The sequence below is a fragment of the Sinocyclocheilus grahami genome, unplaced genomic scaffold (assembly GCF_001515645.1).
Source record: "Sinocyclocheilus grahami isolate Dianchi unplaced genomic scaffold, SAMN03320097.WGS_v1.1 scaffold29.1, whole genome shotgun sequence".
NCBI lineage: Eukaryota > Metazoa > Chordata > Actinopteri > Cypriniformes > Cyprinidae > Sinocyclocheilus > Sinocyclocheilus grahami.
Genome location: NW_015505208.1, coordinates 1,524,173 through 1,542,018, shown reverse-complemented (window position 1 = coordinate 1,542,018; position 17,846 = coordinate 1,524,173). Strand labels below are relative to the sequence as shown.

At 39.6% G+C, this 17,846-nt stretch overlaps 1 protein-coding gene across 1 annotated transcript in view; it reads right to left on the bottom strand.

The window, feature by feature from the left end:
* LOC107571521 (E3 ubiquitin-protein ligase HUWE1-like) overlaps positions 1–17,363 on the bottom strand; it is a 43,375-nt gene extending 26,012 nt beyond the window's left edge. Inside the window, exons 1-29 of the mRNA XM_016257844.1 lie at positions 17,310–17,363; positions 14,345–14,394; positions 13,311–13,380; positions 13,118–13,216; positions 12,832–13,038; positions 12,573–12,725; positions 12,121–12,183; positions 11,425–11,502; positions 11,256–11,303; positions 10,966–11,134; positions 10,743–10,843; positions 10,417–10,567; positions 10,196–10,323; positions 9,964–10,104; positions 9,738–9,843; positions 9,143–9,247; positions 8,934–9,035; positions 8,752–8,832; positions 8,436–8,542; positions 7,983–8,160; positions 7,810–7,901; positions 7,474–7,676; positions 7,296–7,353; positions 6,935–7,111; positions 6,571–6,816; positions 5,760–5,893; positions 5,238–5,338; positions 4,788–4,976; positions 4,472–4,688 (exon numbers count right to left, since the gene is read on the bottom strand). Coding sequence (XP_016113330.1) covers positions 4,472–4,688; positions 4,788–4,976; positions 5,238–5,338; positions 5,760–5,893; positions 6,571–6,816; positions 6,935–7,111; positions 7,296–7,353; positions 7,474–7,676; positions 7,810–7,901; positions 7,983–8,160; positions 8,436–8,542; positions 8,752–8,832; positions 8,934–9,035; positions 9,143–9,247; positions 9,738–9,843; positions 9,964–10,104; positions 10,196–10,323; positions 10,417–10,567; positions 10,743–10,843; positions 10,966–11,134; positions 11,256–11,303; positions 11,425–11,502; positions 12,121–12,183; positions 12,573–12,725; positions 12,832–13,038; positions 13,118–13,216; positions 13,311–13,355 — 3,479 coding nt within the window. The 5' untranslated portion in view covers positions 13,356–13,380; positions 14,345–14,394; positions 17,310–17,363. The remainder of the gene's footprint in view (positions 1–4,471; positions 4,689–4,787; positions 4,977–5,237; positions 5,339–5,759; positions 5,894–6,570; positions 6,817–6,934; positions 7,112–7,295; positions 7,354–7,473; positions 7,677–7,809; positions 7,902–7,982; positions 8,161–8,435; positions 8,543–8,751; positions 8,833–8,933; positions 9,036–9,142; positions 9,248–9,737; positions 9,844–9,963; positions 10,105–10,195; positions 10,324–10,416; positions 10,568–10,742; positions 10,844–10,965; positions 11,135–11,255; positions 11,304–11,424; positions 11,503–12,120; positions 12,184–12,572; positions 12,726–12,831; positions 13,039–13,117; positions 13,217–13,310; positions 13,381–14,344; positions 14,395–17,309) is intronic.
* Between the last annotated feature and the right edge of the window lie 483 nt (positions 17,364–17,846).

Here is a 17,846-nt window from a genome sequence, read left to right as displayed (position 1 = left end):
AGTGCTTAAAACAGTAGAACTAACAGTTAGGGCTGTGCAAAAAAAAATCTAATGCGATGAATCGCCTACGATTCTGAATGCGATTTTGTGTAGCTTGTCAGTGATCTACGGCTCTGTGTAGTAGGGGTGGGAATCCCCAGAGGTTGTCACGATTATGAACTTTGGCTGACGATTAATGGTCTAAAAATAGTCACGGTTATTGCGATTGTGTGTTTTAGGGCTGTGCCGATTATGCCGATTAATTGTCTGTTTTTATGGCTTTCATTATATAATTGTGATTAATTTAAGGGTTCAGTAAATAATTATGATGTTATCGTTTAATCTTTTTCAGTTATTATTTTGCAGTGTAAGATTACATAGAGTATTCCCAATTCTAAGAATTAGCCAATACCGATCCAACACCAGCGCTATTTTTTTTCTACACCACTACAGAATATCAATACTGTGTTTGTGGAACTAATGGTCACTCTTTTAAACCCTTTGTTAAACACAATCCACTACATACTCACTTCCTCATTACAGAGAAACACTACATTTGAATAAAAATATATAAGCTATGAAATTAAACTAGCTGACTGTATAATTTAGCAGCAAAAACAATATCTTGAAAAAAAAAATCTTTGGTGCACATTATACAATTTAAACATGTTTATTCTGTTAACTATTTGTATTCTTACAAAATACATTCATGAATATAAAATAGAAATCATGAGAAAAAGAAAGGCTTCTAATAATCTTTCTGTTTGTGATAATTCCTTCCTTCAACTTAAAGTATTATAATGGGAATATATCATCTTGGAGAGAGAGCTTTACCATGCTGACTGTCATAACTGAACGTGACGTGCTGTTTGAATGCTGCGCGGAGAATGACTGACAGCTGCAGCAGAAACCTAAATTCTGTCCCTCACATTAAGATATGGAATGGCTTCAGATGATTTACTATACAGTTCATGAATAGCAAACTGGTGCTCTTCTGTTTCTTTTGGTGTATGACTCCCGCGCTTGTGTCATATAAAAAGCACAATAATCGATCAAATAATCGCGATTAGACGGTTCAAGCAGACAAACTGACCAGCACTTTCATGAAAACCTGTCATAAAATATTGTATGCACCTGGCAAACTCAACTATTTGTATTAAAGTCTAATCTAGTCCACCTTAATTAAGTGTAAACAGGTATGCAATACTACAGGTATTTTGAACGGTGCAACTTGAAATTGTACTAAAAAGTTGTGCAGACCCTTCAGCAATTGGGGCATTTGAAAGTAAATTACTGTTACATTTAAATTAAATAAAAAAATAAAACATTCTTAGTTAATGAACTAAGAATGAACAATAGTTCTTCAGCAGTTACTAATCTTAGTTCATGTTAATTTCAACATTTACTAATGCATTATTAAAATCAACAGTTGTGCTTGTTAACAGTTAATGCACTCTGAATTAACATGAACTAACAGTGAATAACTATTCTCATTAACTAACATTAAGAAAGATTAATAAATACTGTAAAAATGTATTGTTCATTGTTTGTTCATGATAGTTAATACATTAACTAACATTAACTAATGGAACCTTATTGAAAAGTGTTACCTTAATATTAAATATCAATATATTATTTTTATTCACATATGTAACAGAATCAGACATAAGTTGTTTTTTTTTGTTGCTGTATCGATTTTTTCCCCCACCCCTACTGTGTAGTAAATAGGGGTCGACTGATTATCGGCCTGGCCGATTATCAGCGCCGATATTAAGCATTTTTATGATTATCGGTCATTTTCAAAACCGATTCACAGATAAAATAACTTAAATTTTGAAATGCGCTATTTGGCTCTGATGCAGCCGGTCAGAACTCACCACTCTGTGGCCTAAAGCAATCCCCGCCGACCGCCCATCTGATTTGTTGGTAGTCACGAGCCTGACCGATCAATGCGGAATTCACTCTCACTCCAAAAGCGCTTGCTAACTGCAGTTGCTTCAGTGATCACGCATCAGTTGTCTCTCAAAGGTAAGGCAGCAGCAGACGTTGCTTCATTTGCAATCACAATCCACTAACGTTGCAATACACCTCAATATTATCTATGATTTCCGCGATGCAGAAAATGTGGACGGAATCACGGAATGTCACAGAATTTGTCAGTTTGGATGAATTAATCAAAAGTAGGTCAGTACACTTAAATAGTCGCTATATGGACTAGTATCTGTAAATATTAAGCCGCAAAAAATACTATGAATCCTGCATGCTCTGCGCGTCTCTGTGTATGTAAATGGTACAGACGCGCGGTTTTGTTTTCTACACATACAATGTGTAAGAGGCTCGCGGTGATTTCAGCTTCTGTCGTCTCACTACATGAGGACATAAATACATGAACAACATCTCCAGAACTGCTCTGACTCCCTCTGAGAGTCACTTCATGATCATTTGACGGTTTCATTGGAGTAAAACTATCGCAGTGTTTCCCACAAACTTGTGGAGGCATATATACGAAAATTCATTCTCTGCCAGCAGGAGGCGCTGTTGGAGTGGTAGAGATCAAGGTTTCCCCGGTAACGCTGTACACAAAGCAGTGCTCCGCTCACAAATGCTGCTTTATGAGATATTACATGCAAGATTAAATGAAAATGACATCCAAAATTTTCTGAAGACAGTCGGGATCCTTCAGAAATACGTTGATATAAAAACACCCGCACCGGGTTTCAATTTTGACATGTGCAGTGCTCATGTTTATTCAACGAAGTCAAAGACTTTTGGAAAATTTATTTGTGGCGGTCAGTTTTAATATTGTGGTGGGCGCCACAAATAAATCAGTGTATGGGAAACACTTACATAGGCTACAGAAACTTAAAAGTTCCCCATGACAACCCGTCAAAATATAAGTTTGGGTTAGCTTAAAGGAATTATCAGAAATATATTACTGTGGTGCAGTATGATATACATAATACTACTACTACAATTATTACAACTTTTATTTAAAAGAATAAAATCACACAATACGCTATTTCTTCCATATTTTAATTTTAATAGTAAACCTTTTGCCAAAAAATAAAGCGTTTAATTCATTTGATTAAAAGATAAATTAAACTGATTTATGTATTGCACTGTACTGGAAATTAAAACTAACAGAAATTTCTAGTGTCACATACGCCAAGACATTTCAATAGGCTATTGAACTAAGTGCCTGTAAAAGGCTATTAGTGTTATAGTTTCATGAAAATAGTTGCAGTCTTCTTAACTTCTACAATATAGCTATGAAGACAATTAAATTTACACTTATTATATACATTTTTTTAAAAGTTAATCCATTGATGTGCATTAGATGATGAATTGAATAGTCACCTCTACTATTGTAGGTTATGTTTTAGTCATCAGAAAATAATTAATGAGGAATTATGAGAGGTTATGCTATTACACATACAATCATGAAGCATACAGTGGCCCCACTTTTAACTCTCTCTTTATATTACCCTTATTGTAGATGGATGCACAGAGGAAGACAAGAGTAAGAAGTGCAGTGTGGGAGTACTACACTCAACCAACACCAGGAAAGGCAGTTTTGTTAGAGCCCTTGTTATTCTTAATTTTACATTAATTTTCATTTTTACACCAGACATGTATATCGGTTCTCGATCTACTTGAACTGTAATAATCGGTATCAGCCCTGAAGAACACATATTGGTCGACCCCTAGTAGTAAATGCCGCTCCATCTGAAAGCACGTGCTGGAGATTTACTACTAATCACCGTAAGCGGCTTTACTGACGAGATTCACATGAAAATTGTATTCGATTTTTTGCCCAGCCCTACTAACGGTCATATGACAAACCAATGACCAGATCAGTATAACCAATTACAGTGAAGAAGACTTGAGTGACATTGATTTTTTTTACTCAACTACAAGATATAAATGTTCATGTCTCCTTCTGTTCAGGGAGTCTCTCTTGGTTGTTGAAAATGTTCATTCCTGCAAAGAGCAACTTGGGAGCGGTGTCTGGTATATGCTGCGCAGCTGAAGAATAGAAGTACTAAAGATTCTACACTCAAAAGACCACCGCAAAGACCGTGATAGTGTTGGGAGATTATAGAGCCTTCCTCGGGCTGAGGCTGTAATACGGCGAGTTAGTATTAAAGATCCTGTGTCAGACCAGCATACAGCGGAGAAGGGCAGTGAGAGTGTATAGATGCTAAAGACCTGTGTACTCATGTGTGATTAAGGTAGTGATAGTAGCTTCTTGACGGGACGCCGTCACCATACTTCAGGGAAGTATTGGAAGAATTCGGGGAATTAGCTCAAGCTACAGTAATTATATTAACAACTGGTAGCTGTTTAAATTGTCTGTGGTGAAGTCAGATTAGCATTGGGAAATTCCACGACAACTATCAGCAGCTCCATTTACTAAACTATCATTAAATATACTAATGGTATGTTCAGAATTATAGGGTAAACTTTGCTACAAAGCAGCAGGTGTATTTACCTGAAACGTGGTGTGGGTGTATAGGGAGGCGGCTGCCAGCTCAAGCCCTTGGTGAGGAGTTTAGTAAGAGAAGAAGCGGTGGCCCGAGCCGCCGGTGTTGGGGCGGTGCCTGTGCTGGTGGTATGATGAGAGCGCCGCTGACGGACAGGTGAGCCCACACAGAGCTTCACCAGCAATCCAAAGAGCTCTGCCAGAGCCCTGCCCAAACGAGAGGAAGCTGGGGGATAAAGAGATAGATGCAATGTTATTCAGGGTTTCTGATTTTACTTATTAAATAACAGATTAAAATGGTTGAGACAGCTCTATTGGCTCTGACCTGAGAGCAGAGGCTTAATTTGTTTGATGCGTGTTGCCATGGCAGGGGTGAGTTTGGACTTGGTCTTTGGGTCAGTGGCTGTGGGCTCATCTGTCTCCATGGGAGCGAGAGAGTCTCCATCCAGGCCCATTCCTTCCAGCAAACCCTGAGCAGAGGGATCCACCCCCACAGACAGGGTCTCAGTCTCAGCTGATGGAGAGAGAGAAGGGCTTTAGAAAAGAAAAGGCAAATGCAAACCAGCAAAAAAAAAAAGGACATGAAATGCAAATAAAAGGAACCATGGTGCAAAAAGACAGGAAAGAGGAAATAAAAGAGAGAAACTGATGGCTAAAATAACCCAAATTTTTTTTACACAAAATCTTATCAAATAAGGAGGCAAAGAAAGGTAATGAGCTTTATAAAGAATTTTACTGTGAAATTGCCACTATGCAGTTATTGCAGTATGTTTACCAGCTCTCCTTCCTGCAGCTGCTGTGCTGCTGGAGGGTTTATCCTCTTTAGGCACAAGTTTCTGCATGTCGGCCTGACCAAATTCACAGCCAGGAGGCAAACTGCAAAAGACAAATGAAAAAAAATTACAAATAAAAACAATCAGTTTTAGTTAGCAGACAATCACCTAGCCTAATTCTATGCTGTATAGTAAGCAGCAACATAAATCACCCCCCCCCCCCCCCCCCATATTGTGACAAATGTCACTCAAAAACAAATGAAAGTTGCATTGCAGTCAGTTGCGAAGGAGCAAGGTTTCAGTGGACTAAATAACTGGAGAAATCTAGCATACATCAGAGAAAAGTGTTTCACCGGAAGATCAATTTATGACATTTTAGTTAAACAATATGAGGTCAAAAAAAGAAACATTTACATTCACAATAAGATCTATAACATGCATTTACAAAATAGATGGTGGATTTAAAAGTGCCTATTGAGTGGATTAGTGAAAGGTCCACCATGTGAGGTGAGAGCAGTACTAACCTGTTTGGTGTACAGAGGGACAGCAGCACAGTGCTCTCCCACACTAGAGAGCAGTAGAGCTGACTCAGTTTGTTCAGAACACTCAGACCCAGTTGAGATCCCCACTGATTCACTGAGATAGCACGGATCTCACTCTGAAAATAGGAACATGAGGTACTGTTAACACCACATCAGTTCTCACACTCTAAACAGCTTCTCACACTTCCAGACTCTTTTTGCTTAGTTACTAATTGTTAAATAGAGCAGCAACAACTAAATGCGAAAACTGATTATATTCGATAATGAAAATAATCAACATCTGATTATTATGAGCACCAGCACACACATCAATCAGATGAAGCACAAGAACTTTCAAAAATATTTATTTTTTAGACACTTCGTTTAAAATTCTACATGCAAAACAAGTTGTTGTAACACAGTATAAGTGTAATATGTTTATCTAAATGATTGAAAAGTGAATGCGTGTTCCTCCTAACTTCAACCAGTTAACATTTAGTGTTTTTTTAATTGATTTTAACTTCTTTCAAATGGTAAGCAATCAGTTTAAACTGTAACCCCCTTTTTCTGCACATAATGTTTAATTGCACATATAAAGCATTTAAATGCTTTAATTTCCTTCAAATTGCACATTGTTTGGAGGTCAACATTGGGCAGGATGAGGAATAACTTTAAGGTTTAAATCATTTTTTCCAATTCAAAATATTTTTTTTAACCGATTCATCAAAGAAATAATCAGCAGATTAATCAATTATCAAAATATGATTAGCTGCAGTCCTAATACTGGAAACTGTATAGCTGCCTATATGCATACCTGTCCAACTCTGCAGGTATGAACAAACATGAGGATGTATGCATGTGCTGCCGTCAGCGCATGCAGCAGCGGGGTGGCGCGTGCCGACAGTGTGGCGTCCGTAACATGGCCTGCGTTGGCCAGCTCTCGGAGCAGCACAGAGCCACCAGGAACCTCGATGGGTCGATGAAGAGGCTCCAGGGCAGACAGTATGCCATCCAACTGACACAGACCCTCCTGGAGAACTTTTGGCTCATGGGACAAAGTCTAAGGCACAGTAAGAAAGTGAGGGGATAAAAGAATAAAATTAAAACACTAAATATTACAGCATCTAAAGCATTATTAGGGGAAAACTACATTTCTTACAGGTAGGCGTCAATCTTACCAGTATAGATTTACAGACTCCTGCCACAGCTTGGCAGGCAGCAGAGGTGGGGAAGTCAATGGGCAGGTTGGGCAGCCCAAGGATTGACACCAGTGGCAGGAGTCCTTTCTGATTGACAAATTCCTGACAGTGGTCATCTGTTGTGTTGTTACTAAGAATGGACTCCACAAATTTCATCTAAAAGAAAAGGCACATATTTTAATTCCAGTCTGTGGAGCAAAGTCATCTAAATTTAGACTTAATGCATTTTGACAAACAGCCAATGAACTGTGCGAATGCAATAAGATTGAGCCAGAATAGACAGTCTGAAGAATAATAATGAGATGGGAAAAGTACAAGACAAGTCTAGCTCTGCACGTACCACATTCAGAATGTAATCCATAAGAGGAATGGGGATTCGCTCCTCTGTTCCCACCACTCTGTAAAAACCATTAATTTGTTTAAAAAAAAAGGTCTATTAATTATATCTAAAACAATATAGATTTCTCACACATGGCATTGAAAGCAAGGAACACCAGAAGCTATTTTGATGCACTAACTGCCTGTTGCTTTCTGGCTCCCCCTGCTGTTGGTTAAAGGTATGTAGAGCCTCTTCCTCCTCCTCATCCTCACTGGATGCCTCCTCTGCAGCATGGTTCGAGCGAGCTGGAGGTACCGTGACAGTCCCATCTGCTTTCTGTATGGAAGGTTTCTGGCAGATGTATTCTGGCGATCGGCCTAAGTTGCAGATCTCCTCTAGCAACTGTTAAAGGTCAAGTTAATAATCAAATTCAAGGACTCAGAACAAAAGGAAGTATAAATATGCATATAAAACTGCAATAAAGGGCATTTCTTAAAGACGATGTGTCAAACTGTTTCAGCACTATCTGCTTTACCTTGATGATGGCTGTTGTAGCATCTGTTTTAAGTGTGGGCTGGTGCCGCATTAGCTCATCAACTGCACTGCCCAAGTTAGAAGCAGTGTCACCTGTTTCATAAAATTAAACTGTCTGTTAGAAACACAATCCTATTCTCTTCAAACACAGGCACACCTATAGGGGCCACTCACCTAGTGGGTCAGAACTGCGTCGACGGCGCATGGCTGGCAGGTAGTCTGGCGAGAGCAGCACCTTGAACAACCGTTCAAAGGGTTGGCATTGCACAAATGAGTGCAGACCACGGGCATTCAGGCACAGGGCGCTGAAGACGTTAGGCAGGGAACCCAGCACCTCTCTGGTAGCAGGGACCTGTAGAAATAAAGGCATAAAATGGGTCTAAAATACACCATGAGTTGCTGGACTATCCAAGAGGGAGGAATCCAGCGATGGAAAAACATTACAAAAAGGATTTAGTGGGGGAAAAGGGATATAAAGGGTCTAGCACGACTGAAAAGGGGGTGGTGAAAGACATTGAAACAGACAAAAGGAGTTTTAAAATGGATAGAATGTGTGGGCACAAAAATAAAAGTGAAAGGGAAAGAGAGATGGTACAGAGACAAGTTATTTTGTTAAGGCAGACTCACATCTTTGATGAGCAGTGCATGTAGCATGACATCGGTGAGACCATTGTCCTGCAGAGATGACAGTAGAGAGGGCTCCTGGAACACAAAAACTGTCACCACCTCCGTCGCTGAAACCAAGAACAAGAGAAATAGAATTAGAAAGAAATATAGAGGGTAGACAAATAAACTAGCCAAGATTCAAACCAATTAAATTTTAACCATACTGTGTAGCAATTTTCTACTTTGTGACCTTGAAGACGGATCTACAAAATGTTGCGCATAAAGAGCTCGGCTAATATATCAGCAGCACCAGAAGTATTGTTCTCCATGTGCTTACCCAGGAGAAACAGTGAGGGTCCATAATACTCTGCATTACTAATGATGTGTTTCAGAGAGGTAGGGAGGGACCCATCCATTACTATAAAGAGAGTGCACAGGCAATGAATATCACTTTCAGCAAATAAAAACACTATTAACCACAATGTAAAAATTAAAGCATCATTAAATGCAGTTTTATACCATGACGAATGCCGTCAGAGAATGCAGGGTCCTGAATGGCTTTTTTCAAAAAGTTTAACATAGATTTCAACAGAGCGGCCCTTTGAGGAATGCACTGCACTCCTGTTAGGAAGGAAGAAAATATGCATTACCAAACTGTCCACAGTTTCTCCTGTAGACCTGTACTAATATAAAGGAGACCCGCTGACTTGCAAATATACTTATTGTACCTGCTCTGGGAGTGCTGGCTGCACTGCTCTGTGCTCGCAAATCCACCTCTGCTCTGGAACCAGAAGTGGATGGGCCAGGACTACTCTCCATAGCAACCTCTGACACTACATTGACAAAAGCATTTTTTACTAACTTAAAAATGTAGTTAGTACTCATGCGATTGCAAACCATTAATTTCTATTATATAGCTTCAGAAGACTTGCAATATGTGTTCTTAGTATTTACTTGCTTGACATGGTGGCCCAAAGAGAAGCCATAGGAGTTTGTTGAATGAAAAGCCAGATACAGTTTATTGTGTAACCAGAATAACAATGATAACCAGATTTTATGAATAATGCCAGATTTTTTTTAAATAATGAATTAGCCTAAAATGGGGGATATAAAATAAGCATTCTTACAACCAGCACCATAAGGTTAGGATGATTCTGGGGACCCTGAGCAAACAGGGACGTGAACCACAAAAACAAATCCACAAATTATTACAAAACCCTGGCCTAGTGTGTAGATGAGTGTGTGGATACTATACACAGTTTTGAATAAGGATAAACTAAATATAGTGCCCCATGCAGTAAACATAACAGAGATGGTACTAACTGTCCATATCTGTGTCCATGTCCTCTGTCTCAGTAGCTGTGCTGGGCCTCTGGATCTTTGGTTTGATTACAAAAGGGCACTCTTTCCTGGAGAGGTCAACCTCATGCTGCACAAAGAAACAATGGGGTCACATTCCGTCAACAAAAGGGCAGAGGGCAAAAAGCTGAATAGTCTACGCAGAAAAACAAGGGGCTGAACGAGTTGTGCTGGGGAGGGCTTTCAGTACCTCCAGTCTGCAGATAAAGATTGAGAGGCCGCCGTGGGACTGAAAAGCAGCCATGTCCAGATTGGTGATGAGATCCACAACTCTTACTGCCCGCGTCACAAAGGTAATCTGGTCCTGCTCATCCCCAAGGAACTTGATCACCTGATGTGGAAGTGGCACGGTTCATAATACATCCTCACATATCACCTTCTCATTAAATGCTCCAAAAATGAGGAAGCACCAAAGTACCAACCTTTAGCAATGCCTCCATCATACCACAAGATACTAGTGCCTCTCCACCAGCATCATAACTAGCCAGGTGGTAGAGGAAGGAGAAGAGGGCTGTGGCAAATTGGTGTGGGTACGGCTCCATAAGTGGGTCTGAAGCAAAAATAAGAACAGAATGTCACCAAACCTGAAACCTAAGAAAACGGTTCAAGTAAAGAAATTAGAGCTAAAAGTCTATCTCCTCACCAATCATAGCCTGGATGCAGTTGCGGACAAGCACAGGCAGAAATCCATGATAGGAGGCCGTTCCTGTGCAGTCGATAATGTTGGAGAGCTTGGGAGTGCGCTCCAGGTGAACTATGGACGTCAACGTGCGCAAAGAGGCAGCCTTAATGTCCTGTAACAATACAATTGAGGGTTCATAAATTAAATAAATCTAAAAGCATCTGTTTTTTGAAAACATATCTTTGAGTAGTGCAATACTGCCAATTCTTGGCAATCCCTCTAAATAACGCAACAAGTACATATATGCCATATAGTGTTAGAAATAAAGATTAATAATTGCTACCAACCACCAACTGTTTGTCTGTAATCTGAAGTACATCCACTAGCTCCTCTATAAGCCCATTGTAGAGTATGCTATTGGCTGACTCCTGGAGGGCGTTTGAGTACACTGCAAAAAAAAAAACACACACATAACATCAACCTCACTAGACAGAAAGCGAGAACCTAGTGCAATTTCATGAAAATAAATACCTGTACTTATTTTGGTCAGTACCAGAGGGGTCAACTCACCGAGTATGGAGATGGCATGCAGTCTGGCTTGCACAGCCTGCAGTCTCCTCTTGTGGTTAGAGAAGCCATGAGCCAGGCGAATGTGTGTGAAAAGCAATATTTGTTTGTCTTTAGGGATGTTGTACATAGCTGTCAGAGACTCCATGATCTCTGAGGGGCTCTCGGAAATCTGAGGGCACACCGGGAAAACAAAAATCAGATTAAAGTGTAATCAATAGCTATTAAAGGTCTATGTGCTTCCATTAACTGGTCCACAAGGACGGCAAACGAAAACAACTAGGGGAACTCACCTTATCAAGTTGTTCGATATGAATGTAGTGTAGCGTATTACTGCTTGACTGTTGAGAGGGCAAAAAGGTACAACAAAGGTTAAGCACAAAGAAATGAATTGTTTGCTTAAAAAAAGAACAATATTGAACGAGAATGGCGAAATAAAGGGAAGCATGACTCCACGCATACCTTTTTCTCCACTTTGACCTCAGAGCTGGGTTCTGCATAGAACTCAAAGTGCAATGTGGTGGCACTCGGTGGATATTTCTGCATAACAAATATATATCAGGGAAAAAAAACTAACTTGTAAATTGCAGGACTAAACAAGGACGGCCTGGTTAGTACTTTTCCTGTCAACTTTTTCACTTGCTCCAGCAAAAATATGATAAATAGTCATTTTAGTAACATTTTAACATGCCATTAAATAATTTTTATATAATTAAAGTTTTTTTTTTTTGTACAAAAAGCAGCAATAAATGATTAAATGCACTTTAAAATGATACTATAGATAGTAATATTACTTACTATTTACTATTTCAGAACTGAATTTTTTATAATATCCAACTTTCTATAATTTGCAACCAACACTCCTTTTGGTTACTTTACCGTAGAGACATTTAAATCAAAGAAAATCATAATTCATCAAATTGAGCTGTTATGAATTAGAAAGTCACATAAGTTTGCATTAAAATTGTATTAAAATGATTGTGGACGTGGGATTTAGTAACAATGCTACACTGGTCCAATAGGGCCTAGCCCTGGGTTATCCCTACTACTTAACCATGAACATCTTAACCATGTTGCTCACACACAACTCTAAAATATATCATGTTTTTTCCCCCATGTTTACAATGACAGTATATGTAATAGGATGAAATAGCATACCGACATCGGCAGATCTCTGCAACACTCCGCAAGGCCAAAGCCATTCTCTTTCCCACCCCAGCTCTAGGACAGAGGGAATAAAAGAGTCAGGAAAAGGTGTAGGATGAAAGATAACAAGCATCAGCCTTGAAATGTCACCATGAAAGCACCTGTCTGTACAAAACCAGGTCATCGTGCTGCTTTGGTTAGAACCGATACTAAACAACTGAACTAATTTCAACAAGGATTCAAAAGTTCACACTAGAATCAAAGATGCAAGTCATGGATTAAACTTTTAAAAGTGACAAAGGTAAAAAAGGTAAAACACTGCATACTGCAGTATTAGCCACATGCATTTCAAAGACCTTTGATATGCAGCTGCTTTCAGACTTGGCATTTCAATCTTCTAGACTTCAGCAATCAAAACTGAGAAAAGAAATATGCTGACGTGACTAAAAGTAAAGCTTTCATACCTCAGCCAGATGTTGAAGACGGGTGAGCAGTGGGCTCCTCTTATCTGAGCCCAGTCTGGTGATGTAATTGGAACGTTTGCTGAACACATACAGGAGATTCAGCACAGACAGAACCACCTGCATGTCACATGATGCTAAAAGGGTGGTCAAGTGCTACAGACACAAAAAAGAAAAAAGCGAATGCTCAAAATCAACTCGCAATAAACCATTTAAGGCTAACAGAAGCAGGTTTTGTTGTATCAGTCTGAAGCTGTGGTACCTCTATAGAGCTGTACAGGTGTCTTGAAAAACTGTATTCGATTAACAGCGCAGTGAAGTTGAGCACCGCCAGCAATAAGGCTTTTAGCTGCCCATTCTCTGGCCGGTCGCACACCAACAACCACGACATGTTTTCCACTGTCTGCCCTGCATCACAGAGGATGCCATCGAAACGGTCCAGCAGGTCTACCCAATGATACAACTCACACTGTGAAGAGAAACAGGTTGTCATTAGAGATCTGAACATGCATATTAAACACCATGATGCTAGAGGTGCTGGCATATACCTTGCCAATGTTCCAGGTCTTGATTTGCTGCAGTTCCAGCAACAGCTGTTCATCGCTGCATCCTTTCAGCTTTTCTATGAGAGTCCTGCAGTCGGCAGGCTGGAGGAGGAGTGCAAGAACATGTCAACTATGAGGAAACGCAAGTGCACACAACCTCAAATATTCCAAATGCACAGAAATCCTGCTTACTGACCGCTTCAGTGGGGGTTTTCTTCAATTTGCTTCTGTCAACCTTCATGGTCACTAATTTCTACACTCGATTCCTACAGAGAACACATCAAATGATGAGAGAGAAGCTCAGTCAAATGAACAGTGAATAATACTCATCTACATGCCACCACGTGACACTTAAGCTTAGCATTGCCAGAGTATCACATATGAAAAAAGACTAAATTACTTTTCACACTTAAAGTTAATCCTGGCTCATTCCAAACCTGGGTAAACAAAATTCTAGGTTATCTTGTTTCATACTTCTCATACTTTACCCGAATTTCATCCTGGGTTTTCATAACATGACATTTCACACAGTACATTCCTAAACCCTGTATTTATGTACTTATTATCAGTGTTACTGATTAGATGAAAGCAGCACACAACCTGTTTACATAAAGCCTCTAGCATTGTGAATCCTCAAATTATGACAAACTGTACTATCAAGATTTTCCTGAATGGACTTTTCAGACTACAAAAGGTAAGATTGAAATTATCTCTTTGACACACTGACACATTTTCCGTCACCATTTGACATTTCCCCCGCCAGCATACTACTGTTTAGACAACACAGTGTTTCTGTGACTGTCTAAAGCAGGGGTGCCCAAACTCGGTCCTGGAGGGCCGGTGTCCTGCAGAGTTTAGCTCCAACTTGCCTCAACACACCTGCCGGGAAGTTTCTAGTATGCCTAGTAAGAGCTTGATTAGCTGGTTCAGGTGTGTTTAATTGAGGTTGGAGCTAAACTCTGCAGGACACCGGCCCTCCAGGACCGAGTTTGGGCACCCCTGGTCTAAAGCATGTGAAGCACAAGATGTTTGTTGCCAAGCATGTAACTGTAACATTCAAACACCACAATGGTTCACACCCTATCTCTGCTTCTAAATAATAAGTGTGAAACACTCCTTCACCTGGTGTTAAGTGAGGTTTAGAATGCAGATAGCCAAGAGTTAACCAAATCCCAACATGTTCATGCCAATGTAAACATTCATCAGCTCCATGTTTAAGCAGATACTTACGGTATATGATTTGGCAATTCCAACTTAACGGCATTTTTCATGTGCAAAACCTAAAGTAAAAAAGATAGATGAAAGTGAAACAATCCCTGACAATAAACATAAGAATGTTTGTGATCTTGCTGCCAAAGGCAAAAACTCTCAGAAGGCATTAATGTAAAACTATGCTCTATATATATATATATATATATATATATATATATATCTCAAAAAACTATTTCTTCTAAATGGTCAAAAACAATCCCATACTAATTAGCTGTAGAATAAAAATCAAGGTCAGTGGAAAGAAAACTGTCAGACTGAAAGTCTGAGAGCAAGCCAAGGGAAAAGCAACCCACATTGGTTCAGATATGGGGCACCGATTCTGGGCACAGACAATCCCTAGCATCTCACCAACACATCCTTACTGAATTTAACCAGTTAAATTGCTCTTTTCGAAACAAGAGGCTGTTAATGTAGCGCTCTTAGAAACCTACTGGCTCCTTGTAAGAAACCAAACTCATTTAGGACCTTGAACCCGGCCAAAGAGAAGCACTGGCCTGTGATCAAGGAACCTGACATGGAAAAATTAGCCTACACATTTGACAAAAATGTTATCTATCTATGCCATTTAAACAAACTTAATTACTAAAGAAAGACACTAATTTAGTTCTTGACAAAGAACCAAAGTGTGCTGTAGTCGAGAGAACAACACAGCAGCTAGCTACCGAACACCGAAAATTACAATGACATTAGCTAGCCGGAGCGTTCACCTTAAACGAAACTATAACGCCGTAAACAAACAAATTTAAGTACAAGTGAAAGTAACAACCACTCTGGAAATAAACCAATAACTCGAAATGTCATTTCATTAATTATTTCTAACGAAAAGACGACAGAAAACGGAGTACAACTCGAGGAAAAAGACAGCTAACATGCTAGCTAGTTTTTTCCTTGCTAACAAGCTAACGTTACCTCAGTCAGCAAGCTAAGTTTTGCGGATAAACATAGTCACGACATTCCTATTAAACGGCGCAAATAAAACAATGATCGCCAGTTTTTGAATAAACTAAGTTATTACCGTAAGCGGACTGTGGGAACATTTGACCGTTGATTGTGAGCTCGCGAGCTACGAGGCACCAAACATATAATTCCCCTCAACATGTCAACACAAACCTGCAATCTCTCTACTCACTGTTGAAATCTCATCCAAAGTCCCTCTTTTCCAACAAACACTCGCCAAATCCTTAATATGCGGCTCGACTGTGGCGGAACTCGTCAGAAGCGAAGCTACACAGGTCCATATTTTTCCTCCAAGCTGCTCACATGCTCTGGACTAATCTAGAGCCCGGCTCAGACGGCCTGCTCCGGCAAACCCGCTCACTTCCCTCAGAACTCTAGCTCACAAAAACGGCGTCTGTCCTTACAAGCCGACACAACCGTACCGTAGCGTATATTATCGCACATCTTCAGCAAGCGCTTCGTCTCGATGAACCGTGGCCGCTGAGGCGCGCGCGGTGGCGACTGGCGAGATGCTCGTGCATGTGTTGGTTTGCTTGGTTAGCTTAGAAACGCAGAATATCTCGCTGAATCATTCCCCTCCAGGGCCTACCATAACACTGACTTCCAGTGGACGGCTCAATTTCTCGCTTTTTACTGCTGCACTTGTGCGTAGCTACATTTGGGGAGAACGTAGCGTGTCACACATGATGCTAAAGTCTACTTTATCAAATTAAAAACATTTATCTGAAATAATACTTAAAAGTATTAAATACTGAAGGTTTGAGATATGATGGAATTTGTCAGCCTAACTTTAATTTAAAGAAAAGTTCATGCATTTTGCAATCAATCAGTCTTGATATTTTTTTCTTAATGCACTACATTAAGAGATAATAATGAACCATATGAAGTTATGGTATGAAATGTATATTTTCCCAAAAAAATTTAATTCTAATATTATTTCACTTAACTAGTTTGAAAATGAATTTATTACACTTATGGAATGACTGAAATGAGATTTTAATACTTTTTCTCATTCATTGGAAACGACTGTTATACTCTATACTGTAGTTTGGAATTAACAGGTTTAATTTCTTCATTCCTGTCATCAGCAACAGTTTACACCACAAAACAAGACAAACAGGGTGGAATGTTCACAAATACATACTGTACATACATCAATGTGATGTAGATTTTTTTGGAAGGGGGGCACTTTACAACATCAGTTAGGGTAAATTTGCTTACACTGACCCATATTATCCATCAGCAGTAATCTCTATAATAGATCATATGAGACAGATTTCTGGGGGTGCATTGGGGAATATAAACAGTGGATACTTCTCTGATAGAAAATGTTATACTATAAGTGGAGAACATAACAGATTACAGAGGACGGAAATATGTAAACCCCTAAAGGCCAAATAAGAGGAATGTAGGTGTCAAGACTGTTGCTGGACTTGACGACTCAGCATATTTATGGGTATGAGCATCCATATCCAGAGTACACAATGTCTGAAGCCTAATTTTAAGACCGTGAGGACTGAAAATGCATAAATCCAACACAAAAACTCATATTGTGCAACTCATTTATCACATAGGCACATGCTACCACATTCACATGCTCTTTTCGTCGTGATCCCTTTACAGAACCATATGAGTGTATCCGCCAGTTCCCCATAATCTTCACTCATGTACGTTTATTACATTTCATTTTAGAGATTCTGCCTACGGAAAAATAGATTTCGTAAATAGATTTCAGTCTATGCGCGCGCACATCGCGCATACAACACACCACAATGCTCGACAGTCTGACTGCAAATTAAAAATGGCGGTTTATATTAGCAAAGTGTCTGGTCTTTCCATCCAAAACGCTTATTTTAACCACAGTATACGCGTACAGTTTGCGAGCAAACCCGTCCGATAGTGTTAACGGTCATGTAGACACAACCACAGACGTCTCCACCTAACAAAGACTAATTTAAGCTCTTACCTCGGTTGCGCCTCAACATAACTTCTCCATCTTACAGCAGCGAGTGGGGATATAAATCTCGCGATATTTCAGTTGGCTTCCTCTGCTCCAATAGTAACCTGCTGTGGTCACGCAGACCAGCCCCTTCAGTGATCTGCTCCTAGACAGGCGAACTGAACGATATAAAATATGATCAGTATTCATCAGTATAAGAAATATTTCTGTATGATAATCCATTTTCGGTCATACATGGCTCGCTTCTTTGTGTATCGTCAGATACCCAAAAAGCACTGTCAAAAAATAAAAACAGTTGCAAACAGGATAAAATAATACAAATACAGATTACATTTTTAAATGTGCATGCCTATGTCACAGATTCACACCCTGAATCCCAAACAGCAAAGGCGTTTGCCATTATAATGTAAAATATTCTTAAACTCTCTTGCATGTGCTTTAGAGATATAACTCTTAATAAAAGTTATCAATAACTCTAAGGCCTCCAAAACAGTGAATGCCCCTATTGTATTTCTGCTCAAATTAGGCTATAAGAAAAACATG